General features: G+C 37.4%; 1 protein-coding gene across 10 annotated transcripts in view; it reads right to left on the minus strand.

Annotated features, from left to right (window-relative positions):
• adgrb2 (adhesion G protein-coupled receptor B2) overlaps nt 1–18,686 on the minus strand; it is a 394,590-nt gene that overhangs the window by 102,691 nt on the left and 273,213 nt on the right. For all 10 annotated transcript variants that reach the window (XM_053231516.1, XM_053231523.1, XM_053231522.1 and 7 more), the window contains one exon: nt 5,580–5,706. In XM_053231516.1, coding sequence (XP_053087491.1) covers nt 5,580–5,706 — 127 coding nt within the window. The remainder of the gene's footprint in view (nt 1–5,579; nt 5,707–18,686) is intronic.

The raw sequence follows: 18,686 nt of genomic DNA on the forward strand, positions 1-18,686 counted from the left end.
GATATGAAATGTTTAATAAAGTGTATTGTGAGTATATGACACCTGAAAACTACTGTTTTTTTGTTTTCTTTTCGGCTAAAGCAGTGGTCAGACTGAATGGACAGGACTGTCGTGTCTTTGGTCAGTAAATTAAATGGGGAAGCTGCGTATTATTAAGTAATGGTCACACTGAACTTTTGCCTCATTGTTTTGTTAATGTTGCTTTGTGCACATGTGAGGGAAAAAACATATCAGCGACCTAGCTAATGTTAACCTTACATTCTAAGGGGAATGAAGGACTGAAATCTGTTAACTCTATGCATTCCATCTTCTAGAAAACATCTCCAAATTATTGCTACAATGAATGAAGCCAAACAATTGAAATAAAGACTTGGCCTCAAAAATTGTTTGATTTCATTGAGTTTTCTGCTTCAGTCTTGACTCTGTCTTGATTTCGTTTGGTAGGTCTTGACTTGACTCAACCCCCTTAACACTCGACCTTAGCTAGTCCTGGTCTTAATAAACTTGACTACAGCCCTTCCTTTGGGCGATAGATCTTAAAGCTTAATTATGCACTTGGTGAGCTACACTTGTTATCCACAAAGGTCTAGTCTGGATAGATAGACAGCACCAATGTTTCATTGACATTTGCCCTCTCTAATTAGGTTATTGCATGACCCCTCACTACTGTGGACCAAAACTGACCATGTTTGTCAAGTTTAATACAAGTCCAAGACCAGGACTAGCTAAAGTCGAGTGTTAAGGGGGTTGAGGCCAAGTCAAGATCTACCAAATGAAAGCAAAACAGTCAAGTCAAGTCAAGCTTGAGGCAGAAAACCCAATTAAATCAAATAATTTTTGAGGCCAAGCCTTTACTTCAACTAGTTGGCTTCATTCATTGCAGCAATAATTAGGCAATGTTTTATAGAAGATGGAATTTCTGGTTTGAACACAACTGCTATCTCTGTGCCACCTGACAGACATCTGCCGATTTGTAACAGAGACTCAATAATTCCCTGAATAATGATGCTTGGCGTGTGGAAGTGGGGAAGGGAAAAATGCACTTTCAGTAGCCATGTTTGTAAGTTCTTTACACCTATGTGTGTTTTTGAACGGTATTATCTTTTATTATCCTTATTGTCACAGAATTCCCATCTCAGCATGAAGCACAGTTCTTAGTGCAACCAGCATTATTATATTTGTTTTAAGTTCCTGTTATGGTTTGTTTTCATTGCCAATGAGCTGCCTCGTTTACATAATCATGTATGATTTGGTTTGATTTTTTGTCTTGTCTCTGCTATTGTTCCATTATTGTTGTGGCTCCTGATAGTGTCCAGATGCTCTGTGTTTAGTTTATAATGAGTTTTCCTATTTAAGCCCTGATGTTTCACTGTTTGGATGAGAAGTCTTAATGTGCATTTTATGTCGTTAAGTCCGAGCCTTGTTTCCTTGTTTCCAGAGTTCCCGTGTTCTGTGTGCCCTGTTCGGTGTTTCTGATTACTTCCTGGTTTCGACCCTCGCCTGTTTACATGTTGAACGTTATGGATTATCCCTGTGTTTTTTTGCTTCCCTTTGTTCTGACCTTTGCCTCAGACTGTGACAATGATTTCTGGTTTGCCCTCGATAAACAGCACGCTGATTTTACACACCGAACTTTACATTCATAGTCTTAGGGTTTAACAAACTAGTACACTCATTCTATCAGTAAAGATCTTTAATTGTGGGCTTCCAAAAATCTAAAAGCAGCAGACACTCTCTCATCTACATCAATGGGACTAAAGTAGAGCGTGTCTCCATCTTCAAGTTCCTGGGTGTCCAGGACATCTCTGGTGACATCTCTGAGGAGCTGTTCTGGCACCATAATACCATAATACTTCAATTCCAGTTAGGAAGGTGCAACAGCATCTTTATTTCCTGAGGAGACTGAAGAAAGTTCATCTGTCTCCACAGATCTTAACAAGCTTCTACTGCTGAACCATTGAGAGCATCCTGACCAACTCCATCAGAGTGTGGTATGGCAGCTCCACGGTGTCTGAAAGGTAAGCCCTGCCTCAGAGATGTGGAAATCTGCCTAACACATCGCTGGTGCACAACTACCTCCCTTTGAACATCTTCACCACAGTAGATGTCTGCATAGAGCACGCAAACTTTTCAGGGACTCCTCCCATCCCAGTCACAAACTGTTCAAACTCCCTCCATCCAGCAGGAGATACAGGAACATTCGCACCAGAACCAGCAGGCTCAGGGCCAGCTTCTTCCATGCAACCATTACTCTGCTGAACCCTTACGCCACTGATGTTTTACTGCCTGTAATCATCGTGCAACTCTATTCCATACTTTATATTCTGTATACAATTACTCTATACAATTGTAGATCCATAGTATATATATCCTAGGCTATCTTTATATATCTGTATATTATCTGTATATACATTTTATATTATCCATGGATAATATGTGTACTGTTATAGATATTCAATATATCTCTTACATATATTTATGACTAATAATTGCATACATCTACTCAATAGCTACTGCACATATTCACTGCGCATAGCCTTGTTATTTGTTTACTGTATATATATATATATATATATATATATATATATATATATATATATATATTTACATATTCAACTTGCACTTTGTTAATCTGCACTATGCTACTATTTGCACTTCTGATAGATGCTAAATTGCATTTCGTTGCCGAGTACGTGTACTGTGCAATGACAATAAAGTTCTATCTATCTGTCTGTCTGTCTGTCAATCTATTTATCTATTAAATGCCAAAGATGGTCTTCCTCTCTTTACTGTTGATTGGACTAACTGCATTTACGTGTTAGAATTGGGCAGAATGGGACAGTTAGTGCAGTCCTCCAGTCAACAGCATTCATCTTTCCTCTGATGTGGCACAAATAACAGTTCGACTAGAGGTGTTAGATTTCATATTAGCATGCCTTTTTCATCTTTACAGTAATTGGGCTCCAACACTCCCAACATCATGAGCATCCGCATTGCTCATTATTACAGAATGTTCTCAACATGTTCTCACATATAAGTGGTCTATGATGTTTAGCCAAGGGTTTCGGAAACTTTTGATGAGGTAAACACTTCTGGAACAATCCTAAACAAGAACTACAAAACTCTTGAATGAGGTCCTGGTTTGTGTTTCCACTACATTGCAGGAGATGTGATCATTAATAGAAGTGAAGCAAACAGTGTGAGGGATCTGACATTTCAGAGCACAGCAAAAACACTTTATAGCAATATCGCAAACATGGAGCAAGTTGAGTTTGAAGTTGTTGAACTTTATTGCTTTTGTTTTGTTGCCTGAAAATGATTTTAACCTTACAAGAATTTTTTAAACCAGGTGCTCTCGCAGAAAAGCACAAATTCACACGTCAAGCATTTTTTTCACAGTAACCTGAAATGGAGTTACTGATACCACCCCGAAGGTTATTAGTTTCCTATATCAGCATGTTCCCCTTACACATTAGCACAACAATTTGACATTTTTTGCCAATTTGCAATTTGATAAAGAATGACTTGTCATAGTTTTTTAAACGTTTATAGCTCTATTATATAAGTTAGCTCCTGTTTTCACTGTCAGATACAACACCTAAAAATTAATAAGACAAAAAAATGCTGCAAGAAACCACAATGCCCTCTGTCCTTAGACTTTACTATGGTGGAAAAGTCACACTTTTATGGAAAAGATAACATAATAGAACAAGCACATCACTATAAACCTGTGAGGATTCCAAGATGGCTGAAGTTATTGCAATGCTGCTTTCGTTAACAGGTCTTTTTTTTTTTATTTCATTTTGACTGATTTGTATGGTATAGGGGTGATGCTGGGATGTGCAGTAAAGCATGCTTTATGTTCACGTTGTCAAAAAAATGATGTAAAAGTCACAGATGAGCCACCTTACACACATACCCGGGATACTGTTTTCTGTCATTTTCACATTTTCGCTGTAGGAAACTAGCAGTCTGACGATGTTAGTGTGGTAAAAGCATAAATATGGCATTTTGAAAATTACCCATGATAGTGTAGATGAAGGCTTAGTATCTCTGTGAAGCTTGTGTTTGATGAATCAGTGATATTCAGTATTGCAAACTATACGCAATACATCCTAGTCCATAGGAAAATGCATAACCTTGAGCAAGAGCTAAAAAAGTATTAAAATCAGCCCTGGCTTCTGTGATGGAAACACACCTGAAGTTTACAAGTTCCTGGAAAAGTTCCTGTGACAAGAACAATGGTAGGGCACATGTTTATTACTGTGTGTGTGTGTGTGTGTGTGGTTGAGTCAGAGTGTTGTAGTCTCTCCGGCTGAGATCAGCAGGAGCGGCATTGACATTAGCCAGCTGTGTGGCTTGGTTTCTATGTGACAACGACCAGCTACTGGATTTACAATCTCCGCCCCCACATTGCTCACTCCTTGCGGCCATTTTCCATCTCCCAGCATCCCTTTCCCCTGCTGTGCATATCACTCATTCTAATGGGGTGCTTTCAGATAGAGAGCAAAAAAGGAACGCTAGACAAAAGTGGGTCAGCCTCAACATCCCCCCATTCACCCACCACGACTGGTGACTTGTGGAAGAGAAAGAGGAAATCAGAGAGAGCGAGAGAGAGAGAGAGAGAGAGAGCATATGGTGGGTGGTCCATCACATGGCAGATGGTCAATACAATAAAACGTACAGACATTAATCAGGAAGGATAAAGGGCAAACAGCTCAGGTCGTTTGCAGGTCTCGCTAATCTTGCTAATCATTTTAGCATGCTGGACTGTATTCATATTATGGATGACTTCAAATGTGCATTGTCACTGAAAAACACAAACACATTCACTACACGAAAGAATTAATCTATTTCGGTATTCTCAGTCTAGCAAAAAATAAATAAAATAAATAAATGCAGCACACGTTCGAGCCGATTAGTGAGCCCAATACACAACATGATATCTACAATACCCATATGACAGGTGCAATTAAAAATCCATACCAGCTTGTATCAAATAATTAAACAATTAATTTTTTTTCCAGAACCTGTTTCGATCATTGTTTTATTTAAAACTTTCCTATTAACAAAACTAGCATAAAGCATGCTAAGACCCTCAATAAAGGCATTTTCAATAAACACATATCGTCTGTGAGATGTGAAGGCCATAATTTATTCAAATTGTCAAGTGAGTACAACAAAGGTGCACATCGAATTCAGCGTCTCATTGCCCATGTGACACCCACACACATTCCACTTCCTTGAAAAACAATCTGTCTCTCAAGTGCTTACTTCCTGATATTGATGAGCTCGAAAGCAGCATTCGTACAGTCCTTCAACAGCTTTGACAGCATAATAACAACCAAAGAGCATAATACCTACTGTATTACTTCAAATGACGACATTTAAGGCTAGACGTAAGGAAGAAAGGTTTTTGAAAAAAATAAAAAACATAATATTCACCAAAATATGCAACACCAATGTAGAGTCAAAGGTGCACTGTCTACCATATCACATTGCTTGTGGAGTTAAACATATTGGTGGACCATGCAGAGGCTTAGAGCTGTGTTAGGTGCAGATGTAAAGGTGACACTCACCGGGTCTTTAGCTTTCTGTGCTAACACTGCAAAGGTGGAAATCTTGCTGCAGAGGCATTTAGTGTGGACTGCTGGAGACGGGAGCGTTTTGCAGGCTTCGGCGTCCCAGTTTTCCTCACCAGCCTCACTGTTGATAGGACAAACACAAAAACACAAATGAGAGCGAGACATTCAGAGTGAACTAACTGGGGTGATGAGGAATTTATCAGTGGGGGTGGTGTAACTGAGTGACAAACGCTTAGCATTCAAAATATCACCAACATCAACGGATGTTATTTTTACTACATACATGATCTGTATTTACTGCACACTTTTTCACATTTCAGAATAAAAATCTCTTTCTACTCTTTCTACTTTCTATTCCTTAAATGTTCAAACATCACTATATTTCTCTATATATATTTACAAAGCCATAAGATGACTTTTAGCATCAGACAGCTTCAAGAAGTTGATCTAAAATCGTACCAAAAATAAACTTTAACAGATGTGACACTGAGATTAGCAATAAAGCTGTTGTTACTCAGCCCCGGCTAATTCCTACACTCTTGAATGTTAGATAGATATTAGCATTCAACTAGTTCATATTATCAGTGTTATAATCATGCTAGTTAACATTTGAGAGATTAGGAATAAAGCTGTTGTTAGATATCCTCAACTGATTCCTAATATCTCAAATGTTAGCTAGATATAAGCATTCAACTACTTTTTATTGTCAGACATATTATCATTTTAACATTTGAAAGATTAGCAATAAAGCTGTTGATACTTAGCCTCAGCTAATTCCTATTCTCTCAAATGTTAGCTAGATATTAGCATTCAACTACTTTTTATTATCAGAGATATTATCATTCTAACATTTGAGAGATTAGCAATAAGACTGTTGATACTTAGCCTCAGCTAATTTCTAATCTCTCAAATGTTAGCTAGATATTAGCATTCAACCAGTTTGTATTACCAGACATACTGATAATCTAGCTAACATGTGAGAGATAGGCAATAAAGCTGATGTTAGTTAACCTCAGCTAATTCCTAACTTCTCAAATGTTAGCTAGATATTAGCATTCAACTACTTTGTATTGTCAGAGTTATTATCATGCTAGCTAACATTTAAGAGATTAGCAATAAAGCTGATTTTAGTTAGCCTGAGTTAATATCAATTCCTTGGTGAGTAGTAACTAAAATGAGTGCGTGATATGAGGCAGTACTTCAACTTTTCATCCTTTTTTTTTTTTTTTTAATTTAGACGAGTAATTGAACTTTTACTTGCGTAAAGAATTTGGCTAATTTTACCTCTGCTGGGGTTACTACCTGACACAAGAATATGTGTGTTTGTAGATAGTGAACATGGCATGAGATCAGCAGGCTACAATAATGTGTCGACTAGGGAAAAAAAATGGCAGTGGCACCAGATTGTATGTCATAACATGTAAAAGTGAGTATATCTGTCACCCAAAATAGTTGCTACGCACACACTGTTCAGCACAGTACTTCAGATGTTGACCCTGCTTTTTTCAATGCTATTGTACCACATCCGCACATCACATTATTATTTATTTTTTTAGAAGTGTTCAATCATCACGGCGAAAGAATGCATGATACATGCTGGAGCCATTTAAACATAATCGTAGCATAATCCCAGCCTTGTACTGTACTTGTTATTCTCCTGAACCTACAGTCCCTGCATTGTCATGTATGTTGCATTGTGCTACTAGAGGGACAATATTTTGCCGTATAGAAAAGACAAATTGCGATAACAACTGACTAGATCACAGACACGTCGCACATTTTAAAATTTAAACCTTTCTTTAAATACACTCTTAATTTTTTTGCTTTTCCTCTCTATGGCATTTATCAGCTACACTTTTTATACAAATTAATTATAGTTGGAATAAAAGAATTAAACTTAAAAAGCAGGTAGGTAGCACTGTTCCTACTGTACCATTCTGAGGTTGTATGAAGCATCAGACGGATATAGGACACACTTTATAATAATCCCCAACCACCCATTTGAACTTTACAATGGACTGATATAAAACTCTTTCATCAAACTAACTAAAAGTTAGGCACTGGATGTTCTCAGAGTCTCAAATCTGTGTTAAACAAGATAGAATGATGTGAATTTATTTATTTTTTTTTTAACAACACAACAGTCTCTGTTTATGGTGTCTCTAATTGTGTGACATGATATGCACAACCTATCAACAACACATAGTGCTCCTAGGCCCATTATATCATGCCAATGATATCTTCTCTTAAACTGTAGCAGTCAAGAAATCCAAAATCAACTTAAAAATAATTGGTTCACTGATTTAACCCACTCATGACCCCCACATATCTGAAACTTGGCAACTTTGAAAAAGCCGTAAGCTCTCCCTACTTGGCACAATTACATCATGTCATATATTGCTGAAAAGATCGTTTCCTGATATAGATATATGCCAATTTATGAGTCATCATGATATATATATCTGTCAGATTCCTTTATAAACTTTATAAAGAACACTAAGTAGAGTGGAGATACTGTATATAAATGTACATTAATATGTACATTAAACTACTACAGTAGAAAAATATCAGAAATCCACTGGCAAAAATGATTATATATATATATATATATATATATATATATTTGCGTGTGTGTGTATAATCTGTTGGGGCCGATATTGAACAGGTACCAAAAACCAATGCAGTTGGTGTCTTTGCTACTGAACTGGTGGCTTATTGAAAATGCACAGTTTTTTTTTTTTTTTTTTGCCTCAGTGTGAAAGATTCAGTACTTTGTGAAATAGAAAAACAAGGTTACATCCTGAAACCTTTTTTCGTGCCAGAAAGTGGCTCTTTGAGTTTTAGTTTTAATTAGCAACACAATATTGGATGAAATTAGGTATTCATATAACATAAACGTAAACTAAACCCCATCACTGGTCCAGACTAATCCCATCTTTTTGCATCCTTTCTCTTTTTTTTTCCTGCGATAATTTATATTTCAGCTCCATTGCTGTTTATCACCTGCATTTGTCTATATTTAGCACTGTCTCATTCTTTCTCCCTCTCATTCATGTTATTTTGCCCAGCTTGGACTCCCCTCTCTCTGCTTAATGAGTTTAAAGCCCGTTATTGGAAAGTTTGATGTTCAGAGCTATGATGAACATTCAGTGCTTTTAATTAGCGGTCTAATTCCCAGTAACCTCACGGCAGGCATGCATATGCCCACTTGTTCTAGCAGCGGCATGGGAGAGACTGCACTTATCAAATGGACATGTGCCTATTAATACTAATTTGCTAATTAATTGCAGTTGATACATGATGAAGGAGCATGGAGAAAGCGTTTCGTTAAAAAGCTGTTTCAGTATCACAATCGTGAATTAATTAGCCCAGCTGAACTGCTGCAGTTCATTGAGAACAATATGCAATGATTTTTGTATGTAGAAATATAATTTTTATAATATAAACATACCACTGAGCTTAAAACGAAAATAATAATAATAAAAATAATAATAATAATAATAAATTTGCTATTTGCTTTGGTTTGGTTTCATACTGCATATTTTTACACAAACCAAAAAGCAGCAGAAAAAAACCAAAACACCTTGAGAAGAGTACAGGGCTGAAAATGTACTTCTACAAAAAAAATAATAATAAAAACTGAAGAATGTAGACAAACTTTTGCCAGGTGTGCATACCACATGTGCTAATAAATGATTAGATAATTAGATTAGATAATTATATAAATATTGCATATTGCATTAAGCTTTTATTTTCTGTTTTTGTTCATTGATCCAAATTTCCAGAAAACATATCTGATTTCTGCAGTTCTACGGCTCTATTCTTTGGCTCAGTTTGCACCTCACAGGACAGTCTCGAAGTTGGCTCTACAAAAACCTTGTGACCCACAACCCAAAATGCATAGTATGTTTGATTCACTTCCTAAAGCGTTGAATCGCTTTCTAACTGCAGTTGTAACCAGACTGAGACGGATTGTTTATAGCTGTTATAAACTTATTTATTTAGTTAAGACTCTTTTCTAAATCCTGATTTGTACATCATTTTTGACTCCATGGAATTTAAGTTTGTACCTCTGCTTGTACAAATGTCTTTATAAATACATCCCCAGATCTAGTGTATGGTGCATGGTGAGCGATTTGAAAAGCAAAATCAGCAGTTGGACCGACCGTACTGATATTTCCAGCATACGTCTTTCACAAAGGCTGTATTCCATTCCTAACACACCTCTCAAAGTCGCTTCAACATTTTCCTCCATGAGTGCTCCATTAATAACTGTTGGTTGGGGAAAAATATTCATATTTACCAGTCGTTGGAAAATAGTGCTGTAATTAAAACATACCACACTGCAGAACAGGATTTGAATGCAACCCATTACGCTCTTATCTTAGCCTTCTTTTTACCAAGTTATAGCTGAGCATGCATTTACTCGGAATATTGACTTGGAGTCGTATGTCTTGGCTCTAATGCACTAAGGCTCTAATCATTTCACAGACTAGAGCGGGATGTGTTTTTATTATTTTTTTTTCTTGAGAGAAAAAAGGATGGTAATTATTAATAATCACCTTGTATGTGAAATCTCTCCCGCTCACATTTGCTGAAGTCGGAGGAGAACGATGTATTTCACAGCACTGGTAACTTGTTGGGAAAAAATTCGTTTATCGTTTTATCATAGTTTATTTGATTTTTGGAATTTCTAATACAATCAGAGACACATATGATATCTAAGTTTTTTTTTTCTCCTGTCTTTTATACTATTTATACCATTTTTACAAGCTTGCATATAAAAGATATAAAAAGGATATAAATATTATAAAAGGAAAAGATAGGAGGAATAGTTATACAAAACAGTGATAATTGTCATTGATTTTTAAAGGGAAAAGACAGTATCGGAAATATTGATACTTCAGTATTGACTCAGGCATCCTAATCATTAGAACATAACAATTCCTTTGTTTTTCACAACTAAACACTTGAAATACACTAAGTTGCATTCTTTTATTCAGTTTAATATTCATTTTATTCTGTCTGATATCATGCTTATTTACTCATACTTGTACTTGTAAAAAATGCTCTGATACCAACATCCGATAGCATGTGATATTATCTGATGTAAGCCTTGTGTATGTTGTTTTGCTAAGAAACAGACATCACGAAATGATAGAGATCGGGACGTATTTCACGATTAATGATGGCAATCAAACCAAATCAGGCTGCAAGCTGTGCTCTGCGAGAAAATATCAAGAGGACCTACTACACCATCTTTCTACAATACAAGTAAACATAAAACTCAGCATGAGGAGTTTATTGCTAGCAGTGCATAGCAGCAAACAACACTTCGGTTAACACTGGTTATGTGAGGGAAAAAAAACTGTCTAAATACGAGGCTACATAAGTGAAAAAAACAGCTCTTATAAAGTATGTTCTTCTTGATGATCAGCCACTATCGGTCATTGAAAACAAAAACATACTGCTGTGCAGAAGCTCTTCTCCACTACAAGCCTACTTGATCCAAGGAAATATAAACAGAGCTACATTAAATGTTTTCTGATGTCCCTGGTTGATTGATATTAAGTAGGATACTTATTTTGTTATCGTTACTGGTGTCAGCGAGAACCAGAAAAACATGTCCTTGTAGTCAGTCTGGAAAAAAAAATGGTATCAATGCATCCCTAATGTGAACTATTCAAAAAATGTTCTGATTTTAGTCTGACAAATATTGCAAATACTACAAAAGTACTGCAGTGTATAAAACTACACGAACAATAGTGTGATATTAGACATTTTCAGAGTGTGCTAAAGTGATGTTAAATGTACCATGAGTGGCTTTTCTGACTAACACTTTTACTTGTTTTGAATATTGCACAATACTCCATTAACATTCTCTCTCTAAGTGCTTATAAACAAGCACGGCTCTTATTTTGAGATGCATGAACATGGTGAGGTGTTACATAAGTCAGAAAATTACAAAAAGGGGCAGTATTCCTCCTTCTGTTTAGGTGGCCATTATATTGTGAAGCCTGCTATATGCCGGCTGTTCACTGTTCTTGACATTTTGGTAATTAAAGAGATAGCACTGCAGAAAGGGGGAACAAAAGCATATTTCTGATTTCTACCTCTCCCACACATGCATTAGCCTATAGACCTTGCTCAGTGTGTCGTTTTATATAACAAAAATGTATGTACAGTATATACAGTATGCTTCTTAATTTTATAGTAAAAACAGCTTTTAGTGCATATCTTCTTACTGGACTAGTTTGGCACTAAGTATCATGCTCAAGGGCAAAACCACCGTGGTACTCAGAATGACTTACTGAGTTACAGGCAAATTCTGCAGCCTCAGTGTGTGTAGTGTACTATAACTTGAGTGGCAAATGATCCTTGAAATTCTAAAATAAGTACATGAATTTCACAATTATAGCTGGAAAACTAAAACTGGATAAATGTGACCTGACTTGATTCTAAAGTTGCTGAGTTTAGCTTGTTGACCAATATAAGGTTGATAATAGGCAATGCTAGGTTGAGGAGAGAACAGGCATGAAGCATCAGGAATGATTTTAATGTGACATGCACTCATTAACCAATACGACCTGAGTATTTACAACCCTACATACAATATAGTCATTTTTACTCACAAGTTAGGTTGGGGGAAAAAAGTTGAGAAACATATCAATCCAGTATGGTGGGTCAACATCTTAGCCCAACTATACTGGGTTGAGGGGGAAAAAAAAAATTCTGGGTTGGTCCATATTGGAATGGGTTTCCAAATTGTCTGGGGTTACTTTTAACCTAGTATTTTTAAAGTGTAGATAGATTTGACTGGGAAGACAGATTATTTAAAATGTCTCGGTGGTAAGTCAAGTGACTGGATGACTGGACTTCATCAGTTATTTGATGGATGGAAAATGGATGAAACTAGATGAAGTTGAAAGGTGTGAACTGGTTTGAGGCTGCTAGGATAAAATTGTTAGTTTGGCACATACACATATGCATACTGAACTACAATTAAATTCCAATTAAATACCAATATGCAGCTTTCCAGAAATCCAGATGTACATTTAGATCCCTATTAAACTGTGGCATGGAAAACTCCTTGAGATGTCATGAGGAAGAAACCTTGAAAGGAACCAGACTCAAAAGGAAACCCATCCTCTTCTGGATGACACCAGACGGTAGGATAGTAAATCATTATCCTCTGCCACTGTATACTATAAAGTCAGACAGTACTCAGTGTGTTGAAAGGTTGTTGACTATGAGCATATTGCAAATGTGTGTACTGGGATGACCTCAGGGCAGTCTTTCTAATTACAGCAACGTTTCTTAGGCACAAATCTACAGTATATTGGTGAAATTATCCACTGACGCAAGCATGAGACATGGGCATAAGTGGTTTTTGAATAATGGAAACTTTGGACAACGTGCATGGCTCTTTTTGGAGGCTTGCTGATGGATTTGAACTCTTGGCTCCCTGTCCTGGCTCCCTGGACTAAACACTGAGCAAGGCTGTATCTCGATTCAGACAGATGATATCAATGTTGCCATCGTTAGTCCAGCATGAGCAGTAGATTATTGTCTAAATGCTTGACATATTCTACAGAGATTAGCCAAGTCCACTGGGAACTGTAGATTATGAACATCAGATGGATGCACCAACACACATACACACAGTGTATGTGTGTATATCTGGACATAATAAACTCAATTCAGATCACCAAGGCTCAAGGGAAGAGAGTTGCTGCTGACTTGCTTAAAATCATATACATGTATTTTATTTGATAAATTGAGAAAAGCAAATAAAAAAGACAGATATATTCTACTGATGCAGTTTCAGTAGTAAGGCGAATGTGTCTTTTTAGTCCCAGCCACAACACATTGGTTAAATGGACAACATGGATTATACTAGGACTTAAGAAGTTGGGGAGCTGTACTTTTTTATGGGGAACAATAGTGTTCAATTTCTGCATTATTACATGTAGTTCTTAAAAATTAAATCATGGAATTGTTATATCTGTTTTAATGGCTTATTTACTGCAACTAGCTCCAACTTGAGGAAATCCCCTATGACATTTGATTACATTCCTATTACCCTTCCTGGTTTGGACAATTTCATCTAGCTATACAAAGACAGAGTGCTTTGGAATTGTTTCTGATAACATTATAGTAGAATATAACAGAAAAAAAGCAATAATCTGTGATACTTATAACATTGAGGCATAATTATCTCACCCATGTACCAATCTGAAATACTGTGAAACATGTAGGAAACTTACTGAACTGACACTAAGAACCTCGGCAGGACAAGAAGAATCATGGATAAAACATGCAATACTAAAAACCGTCCCGAATGAGGGGGCGTTGGTGTAGCTAGTAGCTGTCTTACTAGTTGTTTGTCATCAAATGATCGTACCAGCTCTTCTTACTGTTCTTATAAGACAAAGGGGCAGTAGATCAACCTTGTCATAATCCTAAAAAGCTCCTGTGATGGTTCCCATACATCACATATCTGTGCAGGTCTGGGTTACAAGCATCACAAATCAATATATTACACAACTTCATACAGGCCTACTTCAATACACAGGTTGAGCAGTTATTGCTCTCACCTAAGCATATTGAGACACCAAGTGATGCTAATGACCAAAAAAAAAAAAATATCAACCTTTCAGACACACCCACACCCACACACACCCATATACACACACACAAAATGCCATGAAATGCCAAGGCAGTCATTTTTCACACTTGTGTATGCAAGGCCAACTCCAATATTCAATTAGGCCATGCTGTGATAGGCATAATGAGGCAGCACAGTGCCTGGCCCTGTCCTTTACTGCTGTGTCCTTGGCACAAAAAGCTGCCGCAATTAAATGACCAGATTAGTGTCAGCGGGTATCTGACTTTAAAGCTCTACATTTGTTTTTGTTCCTTTTGTTCACTTTAAAGCCATCTGATGGGTGATAATCAGAATATAACCTAAATTAACTCACCTTCTTTGTTCTCCCAACCAAAGCTGTTACTTTAATATTTGGATGAAAGCACCAATTTCTTTTTTTTTTCTTTTCTTTTTTTATAGAGTGTAAATGGAAAAAAGGCCCACACTGTAAAGAGGCCTATCCTGTGAGGAACCAAAATAGTGCACATGGGTATTCAGACCTCAGACATAACAACAGACTTAAGTGCTACTCAGGCAGTTGTGAGAGAGTTGTGCACATAGACTGGGGTTTGTGAATGAAAGGAATGATTTTTTGATTTGATGAAAATCAAATGTAGAATAAAATGTAGTAAAATGTAGAACTACACCTACATAAAGTGAGATGTAAGCATAGGAGATGAATGCTCAATCAACTCATCTTTTAAACCATGGGAATAAACCAAAACATCGGCCTTATTTTATTAATTTGACAACTCAAAATACCTTGATTTATTATTTATCTTGTGTATACTGTGAATTACAATTAGGACTATTCATACAGCAATATTTAGGCAATATACTAGACTCCTACTAGATGATTTGAGTACATGCCATCTTTTCATTTATGTACAGTACAGTTTATTTGTTTCTTTCTAAATTACCTCTTGATTTTATGCTACACTGTATTAAATTTGACAGCAAAAAATCCTAGTTCCTTCTTCAGTCTGCATTTTTTATCCCTTGATTTTTTTTCAGGCTTAAAGGCAAGTGCTTGTGTGTACAGGTGCAGGTCAAAGATGCTGGTCTGTTGAAGACTTACATGCTTCCATTCAAGAAAAACCTGCCAACTTTGGAGGTGTGAACTACACACATTGCATAATCTGAAAGAGCCTCTTAGAAAATTGACTTAAGCACGTGTGGAACCCGATTCTGAATATGAGGAACTTTCCCCATGTAACTTCAATCTTATGGTTCCAACATCCAAATCTTTATATAGCCTGTGTGTTTGCAGTGACTAAGAGCTTGAAGAATGAAAGTATAAGGAAAAGATACATATATTAGAGAAATACTGATGATACTCGATATACAGAAGGAGCCTGCCAATAAAAAATGTATTTATCTGGTAGATTAGTCTCTTAATACATAGCTAGTTATACTAATCCAAGGTAGTGCATGTGTGCATCATACTGCAGATGTTTAACTGAATATCTGAGGGAATCATTCAGTTCTGGTCATGATCTAGTCCACTCAAGACATCACATATGTTTTATAATTGACAAAATAATAACCATTTTCATAATGGCTACATGGATAAAAGGTGCTAAAGCCAAATGTAACAGAACAACACACTGATTGAAGCAAGAAGCAGTGCCTTAGCCAAGGAGCTATATCACAGAATAAATCTTGGGATGACACAAAATCGGTCTAGGTCCCACAGAGTTTAGTGCACTAGCCACTAAGAAGTCAAAAACAAAGCTTATCCACGTGTCATACTGTCCTATATAGCTAAAATCTGGAGAACATGGGCTTTAATGCCAGCATGACCCACTCAGTTCTGAGCAGATATGCACTGCCATTCCTCATAAGTGCTTCATGCTAATGGGCTTTTAGCATGAAGCAGTTGGAAAATAAAGGACCTCGTTCAAGTGCAGAGGATCTGAAAAACCTTTCTTCTTGTAGCCCATCAAAACTCTGCGGAAGTTCTGACGAAATGGCTTAGCTTCTGAGCTATTGCGTTTTGAATGGCAGAAAGCATGGCCACCTTTATGTTCCTGACACTAAGTCTAAGCTTCTTTAGAGAGATTATCCTCCTTCCTGGTGTGCTGAGAGCAACGCTGCCACATGGGTTAGCTTTAACAGTGACCTGCAGCAGTAATCGAATGCCGTGGCTGGATTAAACACCTTTCTTTGCTAACGGGATCAAGATGAAAAGACGTAAAAAGAAGGTAAAAACATGGGTTAAAAAACCGAACTAGAAAAGTGCATGGCCCCCTAAGGTTGGGCTTAGCAAGTTTGGTGAATCAACATGAGGCAGAATAATGAAGAAGGAAGGACGGAAAATGAAGCAGCATCCAGCATCCAAGAACTCAAACAGGCAAGCCAATGGTGTGCCTGTTCAGTTTCAAAACAAATAACATGGCCACACAAATGCAAACAGGTAATACATCATTCTCATAGATTGTCCTGCCAAGTGATTCCCTAGCGTGGTATAATGTATGTCTAATGTTTATTCTTTTCATGACTGCTTGGCTTTGGACAAAGCTAATCTAGCACAAGAGAGTGTGATCTATCATACAGTAGCATGGGTTAATACAAATGGTACTGTGGGAGCTCCTAAGGGAAAGTCTTGTTAAGATGAACAGTGAATTGTGAAAAGCAATACGGCTCTTAGGGGATTTCTGTTTATTCTCTCCATTTTTATAATCTGTCCATTTTTCTTTCATCTGGACTAAAATAGGCAGATTTTCCTATCATCATCATCATCATCATCATCACCATCATCATCATCATTATCACAATCTCAGAATAGAAAAGAACTGAGTTGGTACTCACCACTAAGGCACCAAAAGTAGAGATGCTCCATGACCAGGCAAGTGCTTACTGCATTATATGACACACTAACACACACTGTCCCCTATCCCAAGAACCCCGCCCTCAAACACACACACACACTCCTGCCACAGGAGGCAGACCATTATTTCCACATCAGGGGCTTCAAATCCTTGGCTATATTTAGACTCATGTAGGGGATCCTGTGTTATGACATTTGTCATGACACACAAAGCTATGAACTTAAATGCACAAAGAAAGGGCAACACTGATAGAGTGAGCCAACTAAACACTAACGAAAGGTCACGAGAGACAGAGAGAGAGAGAAAGAGAGAGAGAGAGAGAGAGAGAGAGAGAGAGAAGGATACAATGGGTAAATACAGCCTACAAAAAGTCAATAAAGAGCTAAGCGAAAGTGACACACTCTCATGCACTAAGATGGATTCTGTATTATATCAATTCAGCTCATTTTAACCATTAGGCGCTTGGGGATTAGTGTCACAGTAAGACCGTCATCTGGGCTCCAACTTCACGTAGTGAGAAGAAAAAGGCAATCCTGCCATTCTCCCTCCCCAAAGAGACCCTTTCTCCTATTATGCTCTTCTTATTTTATTTTCTTTTGTTGCTGTGGCTAAAATAAGATCTCACTGCTGATCCTCAATAGTTGAGAAAGTCCAGTGAGCAGCGTTCAGTGTGTCTCGTCTTTATTATTGCCCAGGTCTTTTCATAGACATAGAAAAGGAGGGCAAAAAGAGTTCAGGGAGCTGAAAGAGCTCCAGTTATGAATGCCACACATCAGAGATAATGCTCTGTGGGTTTTGTCTGAAAGTGTATGACTAAAATAAATAATCTGTTGAGTCCCAGAACATTAGCTGTTTGAATTCCGACAAGGCCATAGTCATCCATGAAGCTATAAGAGCTTAATTGGCCCTGTTTTCTGGGCAACAGGGACACTTTTACTCTCTCCTGCCCATCAGAACAACACTAACCATTTGCAGGCTTATGTTAGATGATGTATAGTATACAGAAGAGGGCAGATAGCTGTCCTAATGTTGCTGAGCTGCAGCTTGAACAGATGCAGTGACTGGATTAATTTTCTGACCTTATGTCTATCATCATTATTCACATGTAAAATGCGGACACTTCAAATTTGAATTTATGTTTCACACATTGTTCATGTCTGGACCAATAAATGGAGCTCCTTGGAAAAAGACTAGACATTTTTTTTTAATTTTCAACTCTCCAGTTTTCAGTGAGCCTCTGCCCACTGAAGTTTCAAATTCCTCTATTTGGATGACAGGAGTGGAACCAGATGTGGTCTTCTGCTTGTAGCCCATCTGCCTCAAGGTTCAACGTGTTTTGAAATGTGCTTTTCTGCTCACCACGGTTGTAAAGAGTGGTTGTCATGCCGAGTTACCGTAGCTTTCCTGTCAGCTCACACCAGTCATTTCTACAAGTAGAACTACCATTCACTGGGTGTTTTGTGTTTTTTTCAGCATTCTGTGCAAACTCTTTGGTGAGACTGATGCCCACAAACCAGCCTGTCTACTCAAACAACCATGCCACAGTTAAAGCGACTGAGATCACCCCCCTCCCATTCTGCTGTTTGATGTGAACACTAACTGAAGCTCTTGACCTATATCTAC

This window comes from Pangasianodon hypophthalmus, chromosome 29 (genome assembly GCF_027358585.1).
Source record: "Pangasianodon hypophthalmus isolate fPanHyp1 chromosome 29, fPanHyp1.pri, whole genome shotgun sequence".
Lineage (NCBI taxonomy): Eukaryota > Metazoa > Chordata > Actinopteri > Siluriformes > Pangasiidae > Pangasianodon > Pangasianodon hypophthalmus.